Source organism: Zonotrichia albicollis, chromosome 7 (assembly GCF_047830755.1).
Source record: "Zonotrichia albicollis isolate bZonAlb1 chromosome 7, bZonAlb1.hap1, whole genome shotgun sequence".
Lineage (NCBI taxonomy): Eukaryota > Metazoa > Chordata > Aves > Passeriformes > Passerellidae > Zonotrichia > Zonotrichia albicollis.
Genome location: NC_133825.1, coordinates 28,444,141 through 28,460,796, shown reverse-complemented (window position 1 = coordinate 28,460,796; position 16,656 = coordinate 28,444,141). Strand labels below are relative to the sequence as shown.

Here is a 16,656-nt window from a genome sequence, read left to right as displayed (position 1 = left end):
ATTTCTGTGAAGGTCATTCTGCTCTTTTTGGACAGAGCTGGTCAACACAGGGTTAATTTAAGAACCATCAAATCCTACAACATCATCAAAGCAGAGTGGGTGCTTTGGGATTACCTCAAGATTACATAATGTGGTCCAGAAAATATTTCTAGATATTTTCTTTTTATATGATGCGCTATTTTTAAAAGATCATTTATTTATTTCGTTTGGGATTTTAAATTTTTTTGCTTGTTTTTTGACCCTTAGAACAGTGCAGTCAAATTATCAGAAGATTAGGATTTCATAAGAATTTTAGTTCATCCAAAACCAGCAGAAACCAAACCTTACAAACCTTTGTTTTCAAGCTAATAAGCAGATTTCAAGAACTGGAAGCTCTGTGAAAACACTGAATAAGCTTATCAGCACCCAGAAAAGGTATATCTATACATATTGAATAAATTTAGAATTCATTATTGCTATAATGGTTATATCATCCATATCAGCTCATCCATCTCTTTAGCTGGCAATGAGGAAGAGCCACAGGATTTTCTGTATGAAATACACAGGCAGGGATCCTGGGCAGTCATACAGCTTCTTAAAAAGGTAAAGAGCAAACCTGGCACTCTGAGGCACTCAATTTTTAAACAATCCAAAAGCTCTATTAAATTCAATAATAGAAATTATATGCTTATTGAGGTGGATTTTTCACTCAGTCTGAGAGAAAGCTAACAGAGCACAGACCAGCCTTGGTCCTGCATTTCCCTCATGATCTTACCCCTAGGTCTGCAAATGGCCCATCATACAAAGCCAACTGAGCAACTCGACACCTGTCCCTGTTTGCAAGTGTCTGGGGCGTGCTGTAACCTCCTCTCAATGCATTTTCCTCAGCAATCAGTGCTTCCAGCTCTGGTGTGGCTCCTCCTGTTACCAATGTCCGTATCAGTGTGAGGATATTGTCATTGAAGTATGTCTGCAGAGATAAAAGAAAGCTCTTTAAGCAAACACCATTAAAGTCACAACTGAAGACATCCAAATTACAACTTTTCCGGGTTTTTGCTGTTTAAAGTTCTTGGCTGTCTCTTCAAATAATTTTATATAGAAAGTGAAAAGACAGCAGCCTCCAATTACTCTATTTTCTTCTTTCCCATTAGGCTCCTATACTAGATCCTTCCTTTTAAACACCAATTCAGGCTGAATTTTATTAAAGTACAAAAATTTGAATGATTTATGTTTCCTATAATTGGTGTTAGTAGTGATGCAATGACTGCTTTCCTTCTCATCGCCCTCATGTCTAATAATGGGCTTTAGGACATGTAATTGTAAAATTCAGACCACATTTAAAGCTTACACAGGCTAGATTGCCTTTTTACTCTTGTCACCAATTCGTTGGGGAGCTGCCTTTGTGCTGCAAATGTCATTACTTATTACTGTGGCTGGACTCTAGCAGTCTAACCGATGTATTGTACTAAACATCTTATTACGAGACTTGACAGTGTTCAGACATAAGCATGTATCAATTAAACATCTTGAGTTCGTTCCAGATAAATGTATGATGAGTTTGGGATCCTGGTGGTCCTTTTAAAAAACTCTAGGGTATAGGGTAAGTGTGGTTTATTAGGGAAGATTTACTCCACACTGACATTTTGCCAGCATCTGTAGCATTGCTGGTCTGTCAGGCAAACAATGGGTATTTAAAATATTAATTTAAATCCAGATGAATGACTTTCAAGTTCACTTAAAAGTATACTGGTATAGTTCAGACATACTCAGTTAAACATCTGGAATGTATTGTACTGGGCAAAAAAAAACCGAACAAAAAAAGAGGAAAGACTGTCACTTATAATGTCACCAATGTCTGAGTTTTCAGAAGCTTTGAAAGTGCAAGGAACATAAAAGGAAAAAATGAGCTCACTGTAGAGTACACAGGATTGACATTACTAGATTTCAGGATTTTGTTGAATTTAGGGCTTATAACAAATGCCTGTAATCCAACCAAGTAAAAATGAACAGTGAATTCTCCAACAGTGCTTGTTGTCTAAAGATAAGACTTTTAAAATAATACTTTTCAATGAAATTCACTGCTCTAGCCATATAATGTAACTGCATTTAATACATGGGTAAACTGAGGTAGAGGTTGAAATATTTTATCCTGAGATCAAAAAGCAGAACTGGCTTCCTATCCATGTTGCTTTGATATTCTTTCTTTGTATAATGAAACTTCAGTTTCATTGTTTGTTGGAGATGACAGATAAAACAGAAGAAAATGAGTTCTACGCAGCAATGTTTTTCAATTTACATTGAAGTTTCCTAACTTCAAGCTTCTCTGCTTATTTACATAGGCATATATGCCATTCACCTGTTGACTAAATTAAAATGAGAGGAACATATTCTTACTGTTATACATGCCCTAAAGCAAATACTTGCATCTCATCAACTCCAGTTATTTAAGTTAACCTGTGTAAGGCACTACATATTTTAGCTACAAAGCATATTGTAACGAGTAGTCTGACATAGGCAGAGGTTCATGAAGATTCAGCCAGTCTAAAACAACAGCTGATCTCAAATCAGCCCTTACACATGTGGATGCACTGGGTAACAATTCAAGTGTAATACTCAAACCTCTCTTAACTTATGGAAAAATCAATGTGACCCCTTGCAGGAATGTAAGTCTGGAGCGATTACATGATGTTTAATAGGAATTGCCACTGTGAGAGAGAGAAGACATTCAGGCATGATTGTTTATTTTGCAATTACTTCTTTCTTGATGTCCCAGAGATGAAATCAGAGTCACCCTCTTTGGCAACTGTGCTATACCTCTAAGGCAAAGCTAAGACCCTTATTAGCAAAGGAAGCAGCATTCATTGTGGAACAATGGCTTAATTTGGGTTTCACACCATGACTGATGTGGATGGCACCATTCAATCAGATGGATGAGTGCAGCCAAAAGACATTTCTTTTTCTTGGGTTTGTTTTTTTTTTTTTTTTTTTTTGTCTTTTGTTTGTTGTTGTTGTTTGGTTGGGTTGTTTTTTTTGTTTTTTTTTTCAATCGTTGGGAGAAAATATTCCAAGTTTCAGGACAAACTGCTGCAGCTTTGCATCTGATCAGAAAATGTCCAACCATAAGCAAGAATAGATGGGTGAATTGGAAGCTGTAACTTCTCACCTTCACTAAACAGGGTTGCTTCCTTCTGTACTAAAGTATTTAGCACTCCTCAAGAAAAAGCTGTCTGCCCATGCTTTTGATTGTCACAAAAATCAGACTCCTCATTACATCTTGCCAGTTTGGAACTAGGGGAACACTGAAAAGCTGAACTAGCTGATATCCATTTCCTTTGGAATAATAATACACTGAAATTAATTTGAGAGTGATCTTCTACTTGCTCTGTGGGAGGGTACATGGCCTGAATATGCCAGTACTTATAAGAAACTGATCTACAGAATGTCTTTGGAAAGGTGCTGTTGTACTTAAAGTAACAAGGCACTTTCCAGTGATGGAAAAGAATCCCTTTTGTTGAGTGTAAAATCAAAACTGAAGAAATACTTGTTTGCTATTGTCGTTAACCAAACCCCACACTGGACATGTGTGTGATAATGCTTTAATCAGCATCTGGAATGAGAGCATGAGATAGGTGTATTCTAAACACAGAAAAAAAGAAATGCATCATACACACTGAAACTGGGTAAATAGCAAGGAAATTGTGACACAGATATCTGAGCTAGCAGTGCCACCTAGCCTTTGTTTCAGAATTGTAGTGCAGCTCTTTCAAATGTTTCAAGGATGCTTTCCTATTTGTTCAATCATTTTTAAAGTATAATTACCAGAGTGCTTATGTTTTGCAGTTAATGCTGTCATGTCTTTTAAACTAATTGGTCTTCTACAGAAAATTTAACTGAAAATTAGCACATCTTTTAATAATATTGCTTTAACTTTAATAGCACTTTGCCTTTCATTTATAATTACACTAAAATTCTCATTTTTCAAGTTATATCTGCCTTTTTTGTGTTTGCTAGTGGGTTTTTAAATGAATTTCTTTTAAGAAGACTCCTCCTCCTCCTCCACCACATGTGGTTTTTAACCTCACTTTCAAACAAATTCTTTAAGTTGCTTTTCTCATTGAGTTGGAGGAATAATATACATCCAAACCTGAGGAATGACTAAGCTAACATCAGTAATTCACACCAATAACAAAAGAGTCTTTGAGACAGAATAAACATCAGACAATAAATAACAGCATTTCAGCATTTGAAAATCTATTAATTCTTAAACTATTGTCCAAACTTTAAAGAAGTTTGGGATGCTTTAAGTTACAAGATGCTGTTTACTAATTCTCTGAACAGAATTGCATGGAAAATAGTCTTGTGTTCATAACAAAGATTAGAATAGTTTCTTTTCTGTATAAATAAGACTGTGAGGATCCCTTAGGGAGAATTCTTGAGTATGGGACATAATGAGAAGTTATTTTTAACTGTTTTAATGACTTTCTTCCATTCTGTACTTCTGTTTATATGAAGAAAAAGTAGGATTTGGTAATACAGAAAACAAACAACACCTGAAGTTCTGGCACAAGGAAATGGACTCCAGGGTAGTGAATGTTAAGTGGTATCACCTGTCTCCAGCAGCACCTGGGTCTGCTGCAGTGCAGCTGTGGGAGGGACCCCAGCCTGCCACCACTGCTGCAGTGCTTCTGTGCCAAGAGCAGGAATGGGGAAGCTTTGGCTCTCAAGCCAACTGCTCAAACCTTTGAAGGTTCTGTGGGTTGAAAACTGGTTTCCTTGCATGTACAGGATTTTATGGAATAACTATCCCAACAAGACCCAGAAAGAAGCCCTTCTGCTCAAATATTTGCTCCTTTATCTTATGTCACATAACTTTTATATAGCTGAAGATAACATTTTTAAAAACCAGTTACATAACCTAAAAGATGCTTCCAATCCCACACTTTTTAGTTACAGTTCACTTAGTGAAAGGCATGCTCTGCTTTCCAGAAGTGGTGTTGCCTTGAGACTGACAGACAATGTGTATTATTTCCCTGGGTTTGCATATGCAACGAAAAAATAAATATGAATATATCAGGCATTTAAGTACCTGATGGCACTAGATGTCTCTTCAAAGACATAGCAATGATTAGCTGGAGCATTTTAGCAATAGCCTCTGCCAGAGTTAAAACGTGAACCAAGCCCAGAGCCTTCCCACAGAGCACAGGAAAGCTCTTGAAGCAAACCTGGTGAGATCACTGCTCCCAACTCATCAACAACACAGTGCAGGTTCTGAGCTGGTTATTGTCCTCTGAGCAATGGTGTTTGAGCTACTGCACTGTGAATCCTGGCCTTATGGGAAATACTGCCTTTGCTGCAAAGCCAAACTGGGTGTACATGACCAGTACATGGCACTTTGAAAACCAAACTACATTAAGCCTTTTACCTTTGAAATAAGGAAATAACAGAAAATTTCAAACTTAAAATATCCAGTACTGTCATCTTATAGGAAATAACTGCTAAACCAGCAGAATGTAAAGATCTCCAGCAGTCAGACTTGAATTAGAAAACTACCACATTTTCTAACCTAAGATTCATGAGTTGGGTTTAATGCATTACTTCAAAATTATAAAACTATAAAAAATAAAATTATAATTTAATACTGATTAATACTGCAGAATTATTATTATTATTGTCCAATAACAAAATACTTAGGCAAATTAATTTGAATATATTTTGTAGCTTTTTTCCCTATATGTACATCTATATGCATGTTTCAAATGACCCACAGCCCAGAAATAATATGTATGCATGGCTATTACTCGACTTTTGTTTTACTACAAAATCCCACTACTGTGGGAAGAGATTGATTCTTAAAGGAGCAGTTCATGAAAATTTGCATTGTACACTATATAAGCAATTTTCATTACACAGCTATCAACAGAAATCATAAACTGCAGTTTTTCTATCAAAAATAAGCAGTAAAACCCACTGCATCACTAAGTAGATAGAATAATGAACTATATACTTGTCTCCAAATGGCAAAAGGCGGCAGCGTGCACATTGTATACTTCTTACAGAAATCCTATGCAATTAACAGGATGAAAGCATGACTGCAGATCTCACAATTTAGCTAGGATTCGGGGTTCAGTTTCCCATACTGGAAAGTATGAAGTTAGACACGTGAAATAGAAGCTGTTTGCTAAAACCAAGTGTACTTTAGGAAAAAAAAGGTATTAAAGGTAAGAAATAACATGGTGAAAACAGATTCGTTTGTGTGAGAAACACTCTTTTCCTTGGAGAAGAAGTAAAAGGATAACACACCTTCCCCATGAGAATATGGATAGTAAAGGGAAAGCATCTCACACATTTTACACTTTCTGAGTGGTCAGGAAGAATTGTTCTTTTCCAACTCCTTGCTGGGCCTTTGAGGAATAAAGAGAAAATAACACTGCCACTGATCAGAAAACTGGTGAAAGAAAAGTCAGGATAGTGAACAATTCTAACTGACTGAATCCTTGCCTTTCTTCTTGATTAGTATTTTTTTGAGAATTTTCTACTCTTGTTATCACATTTCTCTGGCTTCAGGCTGCACTGTCCCTGACACGTAATATCACCACTTAGATATAAAAATGTTCAGAAAAAGGACTTTTATAGAATGTAACTGCAAAAACAGAGGGCATGTTGTCCAAAACTAAGAGTTAATAAAAGCTAGCAATAACTAAAAACACTAAAATTTCTGAACAGGAATGCTGTACCTATTTTTTATTGCATCACTATTATTTACTTGAGACACCTTTGCACAAGGAAGCAATAATGTCCACAGTATCTCACTCTTTCTGTGGCAACCAGAAGGATTAACCCTACTTATTCTTGATTCTGAAGTGCCCTACTAAGCAATACATTCAGAGACATTGACTTAGATAATAATGAGAGTATATAAACAGCTCTAAGTAAACATTTGGAACCTTCATGTTAAATTATGCCCATTTATAATGTGAATATATAAATTATATAACTATATAATAATGTATATAATAAAATTTTATCTGTGTAGACTCATTTATATGTGGATCAAACATATGGAAAATATAGCAGGGAAAACTGCAAAATACAGATACATAAATATGAAATACAAATAAAATAATAAATCATAAAGATCAAAACACATTTTTCTTAAAAGCAAAAAAGCTTCATTCTGAATTCATGTGAAGGTCAGACTTGGCTCCTTTAGAGAAATGCATCTGCTCATATATGGTGTTAGTTGGGGTCTACAACAGATCCTTCCCAGCCCTATGGAACTTTATTCCAGGGGGAGCTCAGAAAGCCCATGCTCAGATTTTAAAAAGACTACGTCCTTGCTATATCTAGCAGAGTTTAGGGTCCCTCTGGATGAAGTGTAGCTCACACAGAGCAAGACTGGTCTGGAAACTTGGCCCATATGAGGAGGATGAAAAGGAGCATGACCGAGGGGCTTGCTTCAGAACTGTGCTATGGCTGCAAACAAAAGCCCCAGTGCAGACATAACCAAAGGCCACCATCTGTAGTTTCTGGCAGGCACTGAAGTTTTGATTCATAAGGAAATTCATATGAAAAAGAGAGGATAACCTCTCTTCACACAAATAGAGTTCATGAGATGTGTACAATGGCTTTTGTGGGGTTCTATCAGTGTCCCCCAGCACTCATACTCAGAGCATTGCTCATAGCTACAGGAAATTAAAAGCTCAAAACACAGTTGATGCTGTCTAACAAGAATGGTGAGCACAGGGACTGACACACTGAATTTGAGTCTGGATTTTAGGCAGAAGGGACAATTTTTTTTTGAAAGCATGATTCTTAAAACCTGACATGAGACTGTTTCCTTACAAAATTGTGGACTCATGGAAGTCATAGATATCTCAGTTAGAGTATCCAACTAAGAAAATAACCTAGCTTAGGTTCCAAAATTCTCTTGACACCTAAGAAAAAAGCCTCTTCTCCTGCCTACCTTTGGAAAAGATTCTCCACCTTCACTTTCTTTCACAGGAAGGGAATGGAAAAGATTTGTTTGCTTACTGCGCTCATGAGGGAGTCCAGCACGCTGACAGCAAATGCGGTTCCACAAGCAAAAGGCTGCGTGAGATACAGTTCTGTGTCGGGATCATCATCATCATCTTGGTCCAAGAACTGAACATTTGAATCATTTACTGAAAATAACAAAAATAATATTAAGAGTAGAAATGAAAGGTGTTTCTGGGTCACCAGCATGTGACCTAACACATCACACAGCCAAAGAAAAAGAAACGGCATATGTCTGGAAACACAGACTTGTGTCTTTGACGTCACTGAAAATGAAATCAAGATGGATGTGAAAATGTGCATTTAAAAATCTGTTGCTCGTTATCTTGCTTGTAAGAGGTGACACTCTTGTTCTTGACATGTTCCTATCCCTTTCCTGGAAAGCAGCTTCGTGGCACCAGTTGCCTGCGCTCAAAATGAGATATATGATAAACTTGTATATTGAGACAATCTTGGTATATTGGCTGAAGCTGTATGCATGTAGAGTTAATGTGAAATGCTATCACAAGATACAAAGTTAGAACTTCATTGTAAAATAGAGGCTGTCAATAAAATTCTGATATAGCCCACAGGCATCTGTTAGATGTGCTGCTGTGATTCTTGCTGGAGTGGTGTTAATGCACTTAGGGCTCAAAAGAGGATAAACTGTCCCTTTAACATGCATCTATCTGAATGAATGAGCAGTTATTCTCTTGCAGCACTGCCTTTTGTTCAAATATTTGTCTCTATAACTTCACTTTCTCAGCCACAAATTCTACATTAGCCAGTGTGAAAAAGAGCCTAAATCAGGCTGGTTTAGAGAAAAGCCCAAATAAAGTAGTATTTGTCATTTTGACTTTCTCTGGCATTTCATTGTCACAGTTAAGCCCTCTGCCTCCAACTCATTCCAACTAAAAATAGTTGTTTCCTTGAGATCAGTGTATCAAGTGGATCGTATTTCATGAAATATTTCATTTCCATATTAGTCTCCCTCAGGCATGAAAGCACAGACTGCTTAGCTATGCCATTGAAATACCCTTCAGCTTACTAAATGACAAATTAATTTCAGTTCCCATGCAAGAAAGGGAAATGAAAAAGTTTTTGAGCATTTGAAACTGCACACACTGATGATATCCCTATTCCCCATATGAACACATCTCCTGAGCCACCCCAGCAAACTTTGAAAATAACATGAGAACTGCTGTTAACTTGATCAGATTTCAGCTCTAGACTTCTAAAGCCAGAAATTATTCTGCCTACTATTCTGATCTTCCTTCTCATACAGTTTCAATTCTTCCCATACAGTTTTCTTGTACATCCACTGCTTTTCCAAACTCTCTACACTACTGTGCTTGCTATGTTTAACTTACAAAACATCAATTACTGCAGATAAAGCCTCATGATAGCTGTCTAAATGAGATGAGGAGAGAATTTAAAACTCTTGCCTTTGCACCTCCTGATGTAATTGTTAAAACATAACACCTTAGTACTGTAATAGGAGAAATGGTCTGCCCTGGTAATCAGAAGACTTTCATCCAAGAAAACACCAGGATCCACAATACTTCTTTTCTAGTACAATACCTATCAATTGAGGTAGATTTTTAAGCAATATAGTGTTTGAAAGCCTGCTGTAACAAAATGTACTTTTTGAACAGCTTGCACCTCAGTTTAATGTGCTAGTTGAGAGTAGGCACCATTGACAGTAGCAGTCTTTTTCCACTTCCATCGGGCAGACTAACACCTGACACCGCGCTAGCCATGTGTGGGGTCAGTTCCTGAGCTACTAAAAATCTACCACGAGTTCTGCAGGTGTGTGTTTATCCTCAGTATCTTTATCTTCCTGACGCAAGTTAGCACACTGGGATTTGTGGGCCAGGAGAGCTGGGTGCCAACGGGTGGTGCTGTGCCATAGGGAAAAGCTCATCAAACGCTGCTCCAAAGGCTGGTGAGAGCACTCTGTGTTGAGAGGGAACCACGCAGGAGCCTGGCTGCTCCTCTACAGCTTCAAAACCTGAGCTTCTGAGAAAAAGCCTTACTCTACAAAATAAACAAAAAAATAGCTTGAGGGAAAGTATGATGCTTGGGGTTTTTTCTGGTATCTTTTACTTCTTCTTGGACTTCCTGTGAAAAGCTGCTAAGGCATGTCCACCAAATTGACAACAGGCTGAAGTAACAAAAAGAAAGAGAAAGAAGAGAAAAGGAGAAAGAAATTGGTGTAGGAGAGTGAGGGCCAGGGAGGTGGGGACTTAGGCCAAAAAAAATGAATTGGTGAGGAGGTGCTATGGAAACAGCCGGCAGGTCAGACGAGTGTGATCAAAGGTTTACTGATGCTGCGTGAAAAAAAAATCATTAAGAAGACCAGAACAAGACAGTCAATTTCAACCAGAACCACAAATAAAACACATTCAAAGCAGTGCCATGAGGGTAGCCCCTCTGATACAGCCAGATAAATAAAGGAAAAGCTGATGACAGTAAGAACAACAACAGAAAATAACACAGTGATGTGAAGGAAAAAGGCACTTCTTACCCAGTTCAGTTATCATTAGAATGTGGGTTCCACTGTTTTTTTCCTGACTGATTGAAACCAAAGGCAGAAGTTTGCCAGGCTTAGCTAGTAAGTAAAGTATTTAGGGGGGAAAGAAAGTACAGAAAGAGAATAAAGTAAGGGAAAAAGACAGGTAAGGCTCTAAAAAATAAAACTGAAAAAGAAAACAAAAGGACAAAGGACCACAAATCAAGTTTGTATTTGCCATGAAAGAAACAGAACAGCTTCTGCACTTCACATCACACCGCTTGACAACATAAATACCCACAGCTAGAGTGGAAATCAGAGTCTAGTTACCTACCATCATCATATTCTCAGGAGTGAAATATCTCATACTATTATACAGAGTTTGGTTACACATGATTAAACAGTTTTGGACCATGAAGAAATAAACAAATGGCCTCTTACAATTGATTAAATGCACAGGAAATATCTGCTTATACTTACTCTGGCCTTTTTTCCTTTTCTAATCTTAGCCCAAAGACCCTTGCTTGTTTGTTACACTATGCAAAAATCATCTTGTCTGATAGAATATTTATTTAAGAAAATGGAGAAAACCCAAAGGAGGGAAATATATTTCAGTTATTCAAATAAAGTGAATCAACTGTTCCTAAACTTTCTTTTGAGAGAGTAATTTAAAACACTTATCAAAAGAGAATATGTAACAGTATGGGTAATTTTTCTGTATCTACATAACAAGGAAAGTGGGAAAAAGACATGGAAATGTATATGGAAGGATAAATTTTTGCTTTTCTTACCTAGCTCTGTTATAATAGGGATATTGGCTCCTGTTGTAATGGAGGGTTGACGTAAAAGGCCATGGACTGGACTATTGTCTGGAGATGTCCTATCCATCCCTGGAGGTGTAAAGCCTAAAAGGAAGGGAAAAAAATGAAGAGAGAAAAATAGAGACTGTTTACAGAGGACAAACTACATGCAAAAAACCCCCCCCCCAAAAAAAAAAAAACAAACAAACCAACAACAAAAAACAAACCATTCCAAAGCAAAAGCCTTTGCTTAAACAGCAATTAAGATTTTAAAGAGTACTGTTTGTAAATGGTAATACAACCATGAGGAACGAACTGCTTCCATTAGCCAGTTTTAGGTTTGAGCAGAAATCAAGATTTAAAATTATCCAACTGTTTTCCAAGAGCACTACCACCCACACATAGCAGGGTCTTTGTAATTTTCATGTGTACCATCTATAATATGCATTTCTGTGAGGACTACAATTGTAGGAATACTGGGATGGAAGGGTCCAGTCTACAATACAAAAAGATAGGATGAAAGGAAAGAGACACAGGTTTTCAAATGTTATGTGAGAGGATTGCTTGAAAAGAACTGGAAAGAGTGACAATTTGAAGGAAATAAAGGTGGAAGAAGAAACATGTTGGAAGGCAGTCAGAGAAAAAAAAAACCTGGGAGACCAGCAACATTCACCTTTAAAAAAGACTGTTTTCAGCCAGATTGCCTACTGTTTGAAATGGAGCTCTTGACATTGAGTGTTTTCATCTTTTTTTTTTTTTTTTTTTTCCTTCAAACAAAAAATACCCAAGCAAAACCTTTTCGAGTTTGATTGTAAGTACTGAAAAATGGGTAGTTATACAAAAGCCCATGCAATAGCAGGCCTGGAAATTCACCACTGAGACTGACTAGTGCATTCCATCCCCCTTTTCCAGGAAAGCTATAGAAAACATGTGAATGCTCATTTAATGTCATTGCAGAAGTGATGGTAAAGCTAGAAAGTGACTTTATGGTTTCATAGACCAATAGACCAATATCAAGGCAGTATTTTTACACAAATATTTGTCTGCTAGGAATAAAATTGAGCCAAGTTTACTTCAAACACACTTAAAAAAAAAAGACATTCAATTTTTTTTTCTTTCAATATTATTTCCAATTTCCTGACATCCAGGTGACAGACCTTTGGTCCTTCGTCACTAGTGCTGAATTCTCCATACATTTATTCTCAACTTATTCACAGCAAAATCAATTTCTGACTTAAATTCATAATCTTCTTGCAGTGTGGAAGTTGTTTCACTCCATTAAATTAATGGATACATTCACCTGGTACTGAATTCAGAGGAAGATCATATGATACCTTGCCTTCTATTTGGGGACCAATTTACAGGAAATCTCTAAACTAAATTGTAGTTGTTAGCATACCATACTGGTTTATATTGTCTTAAGGACTTACAGTTCTCTTCCAGTGATAATTACATCACTCTTAAACTGCCCCTAAACTACAAGGACCGTGAGATCTGGGCTTCTTGATTTAATGGGATTTAATGTTCTCCTTCCTTTCATCTATCTCTATGTTTTGTCTGTATCACATTGAGAATATACAGGTAATGAAACTAGAGTCACTGGGAAGACACTTTCCTAGCTCTGCAGAAGGTACTGGTAAGAATTTCCTTCTCACTATCACAAGAAAACTAGATGCAACATAGTGATTGTACAGACAGGATAGCTTAAAAAGAGAGTGAAAAGTCTGTGAAGAAATTCCTCAGGAGAAAAGAAGTGGATATGATATCTTCAACGGGCTTGTAAGACAAAAACATTGCCATAGGGAAACCTAAGTCAGTAGAGAAATTCTATATAATATCATCAGTGGATAGAAAATCTTTATAAAGCAGATTTCTTAGAGGCAATCAGAAATGTTAACAGTCATTCATGTCACACCACCTGTGGTGCTGAACTCACAAAGACCAGCTTGGTGACAGGGAGTTGTGGTCCCAGCCAGTTTCAGTTTGCAGATGTTTCCTTGTATCTGGCACTATGACTGAGAGCTGTTCTGGCCCTTTGAATGTTTATCTCTTCGTGGCAGAGCCTGAAATTCCTCAGGCTCACCAGTCTGACAGGTGTCTTTCAGTCACCACCTTGTAAGTTACAGGTAACACTGACTCTCTCACAACAGCAGAAAAACTGAAGTGGGACTCCAAGGGGAGGAAATGCTATCTGAGGATAGGAGGGTGTTAGTGTGACACCTCCTTCTGCAGCAGAATCCAGTGCCTTGCATTGTATTGTGGAATGCATTCTTTTAGGAGATGCAAGACATGGCCTTTGTCACATTAGAAAAAGCTCAGGTAGCTGCAGATTCCCTGGGCAGTTAAAGTGGCAGGCCCAGTTGGGTCCCCTGCTGAATTACAAGTCAAAATGGCAGCACGATGACTTTTCATGCTCACTTATATAAAAATAAACAAAACTAATATTGTTCTCATGCACTCCAGGGATTATACTGCTGGGACTATCCCTGGAGGCTCTACCTCTCCCTTTTTTCCTGAAGCCTCTTACCCACATCTCAGGACACGCTTCCTAAACCACCTCCTAGTGAATCAGGCCCTTCAGGTGGTAGGAGCACAGCAGTATTTCCCTGCCAGTTAAAAGCAAATTGAAGTAAGCTAGTGTATGTAACTCAGCCAAATGTGCAGGTTTTTCTTGCCTCCCCTTCACTGCAACGTGCATATACACAGACACGCACACTCTCCATCAGAGGCCATTTGTAGCCACCTCTCTAACCCTTAGAATATCTGTCTTCCTGGGATGGTGTCAGAAGATTGAAGCAAATGTGGCATTTTTGTTAGACACAGACTGTCAGAAGCTCTGTAATTGCACACTGCACACATAGTGCATTCAGTCTGAAATGCAGGAAGCATGTTAAAGGGATTGTGTTTTCTCCTTGAATGAAAAATAGACTCATGCCTTAATATTTTTCATCCTACTGTCTTGAAAGATGTGAGAAGTATCTGATAATTTAATTTCCTTGCTCGTACTTAATTCAGACACTTCTAGAAATATAAGAATTGTGGAATATTTTCAGGAAGAGGAAATATTTGGGGATTTTGTGTGCTATCAAACACCCTCAAGACACATTCCTGCTCCCAAGTCACAAACTAATTTCCATACACAGGCTGTCTATTTTTTTCCTCCAGAAGAGAAAACAAAAAAAAAAGTGCAGGAAACTAACCTGCTTTATCAGAACTTTCATTTAAAGGCATGAAAAACTACAAGTGACAGCTGTGCAGATTCAGTGAATGTGACATTTTTGAATTTCCTCAACTTGACAAGTAAACACCTTAAATCGGTAATGCTATATGCATAATACATGACCTGTATTTTGACATCCATCATCAAATGCTGACTTGAGAGAATACAGGTTTGTACGTCAAGGAATAGCACCCATAAAGCAGGGAGAAATTCAGGTCACAGGGTATTAGGAAAACTCTATTTCATTACAGAAGCTGAAACAAGCTAAGGCATCAGATTTAAGATCCATTTTCAGCTGTGAAAAGATTCAATTCCTCTGCACAGACCATTCATTTAGAAATGACATGCTTTCCTCACAGCCTCTTTTCATTTTCCTTTTCATATTCCATTTTCTCCTTCAGTCCCCAAACCTTGTTCCATTAATGCTCATAAAAATCGTAAAACAGGGCTGATAGTTGTGATCTCACAAACACAGCATCTCCTTGTTCTGCAAACAACTGGGGGAGCTCTGGCTACAATTGCTTAACGGGAGCAACCTCTGCAGTAAAACTCACATGTCTGTGCAAGTCTGAGCACAGCGCCTGTGGAAGGAAATGCAGTGACAGTGAGGAGACTTCTGGAGAAGGGAATTCTCTGTGCCAACAATTAGGAGGTAAAGCAAAATCATATCAGTTCCAGCAGTCACTGCATCTGGTACTAAACTGCTGTACTGGGAGAGTGCTTCACTGGCTTTACCTCAGGCCATGAGCTTTTTTCCCACTGTGGAACTTAGTTGTCAGTCACAGTCAACCCACCACCACTGGCTATAGTGATAATCACTACAACATAGAGTTATAGAATCATTTAGGTCTGAAGTGTCCTTCAAAATCATCAAGTCCAACCACTAACCCAGCACTACCAAGTTCACCACTAAACCATTTCACTAAGTGTCACATCTAAATGTCTCCCAAATACCTCCAGGGATGGTGACTCCAACCTTCCTGGGCAGCCAGGGAATGTTGTTCCAATGCTTGACAACCCTTATAATGAAGAAATTTTCACTGATATCCCATCTAAACCTCCCTTGGCACAATTTGAGGCCATTTCCTTTTGTCCTTTCACTGGTAACCAGGGAGAAGTGACCAGCCCCCAGCTCACTACCACCTCCTTCCATGTAGCTGGAGACAGCAATGAGGTCTCCCTTATCAAACTGAGGAAGCCTCAATAGGAGGCAGCCCACCCCTCTCTGTCTCTGAAACAAGATACTGCCAAGCAGTGGATTAAGAACATCACAGCTCTGAGAGGAACACAGGTTTTGAGCTCCTGACATGCTCCAAATCAGCAAGGCCTGGCAGTCAGCAGTCACTGCCTCTCTCCTGGCAGCAGCATCCCTCCCTGACAGGAGGGGCTCCCATGTCCCTCCTCAGCTACCTGCTCTGAAGGAGTTTGAGCCTCCTGCAGTTCTCTGCAGAAAGCTGATGGTTCAACGTCCTGACTTTGAGCAAAGAGCATTTCCCAGCTCCCTTTAAGATACTACTGCTCACAGAAGTACGCAAAAACTAATCAATTACATCAGAAGCAAAAATCTAAGTCTTTAAGATGTTCTCACCTTTGTGGAAAGAGAACACAGGGGAAATTTCCTCGGTAATAGCAGGCAAGCTCTTTTTACCAGGAGATGCTCTCCTGCTCTGAGCTCAGCATGGCCAGGTGGCTATGAAACCTCACTGTCCCTTGGAAAATTCCACCAACAAAGGGACGAGCAGCACTGGGCTCATGTGCTCTGTGCCTCTTGAGCCAGCTGACCTGTGGTCCTCCCAGGGAGGCACTAACTGTGTCTCAGCAGTAACATGCAGGTATTCTGAGACCCACAGTGGCACTGCAGTGAAGTTCAAAATTAAAGAATGCTGTCATGGCTAAACATGCCTTTTTTTCACTGAAAGAACCACCAATTTTGCTCTGCTTATGTGTGAGCAACTGGCCTGCTGGCCAAATGATTGTGCTGCTCATAAACCACTAATTTTTGTTTCTTTGCAGGTCACTTAACTGAGTAATGTCCCACAAAATGCAGGAAAGTTTGCTCTTCATAGCAGTAAATATATTCTTAGAGTTTGCTGAGGGGACCAATAAAGGTTCACTGGGGTTTTAATGTAGAG

At 38.5% G+C, this 16,656-nt stretch overlaps 1 protein-coding gene across 34 annotated transcripts in view; it reads right to left on the bottom strand.

The window, feature by feature from the left end:
* KCNMA1 (potassium calcium-activated channel subfamily M alpha 1) overlaps positions 1-16,656 on the bottom strand; it is a 406,748-nt gene that overhangs the window by 12,405 nt on the left and 377,687 nt on the right. For 20 of the 34 annotated variants that reach the window (XM_005481495.3, XM_005481496.3, XM_074544762.1 and 17 more), the window contains 3 exons: positions 11,296-11,409; positions 8,011-8,141; positions 755-949 (listed from right to left, as the gene is read on the bottom strand). In XM_005481495.3, the coding sequence (XP_005481552.1) occupies positions 755-949; positions 8,011-8,141; positions 11,296-11,409 (440 nt within the window). Of the gene's footprint in view, positions 1-754; positions 950-8,010; positions 8,142-10,519; positions 10,604-11,295; positions 11,410-16,656 lie in introns of all 34 variants that reach the window. The other 14 variants (XM_074544761.1, XM_026799790.2, XM_074544760.1 and 11 more) reach the window with 1 other exon arrangement.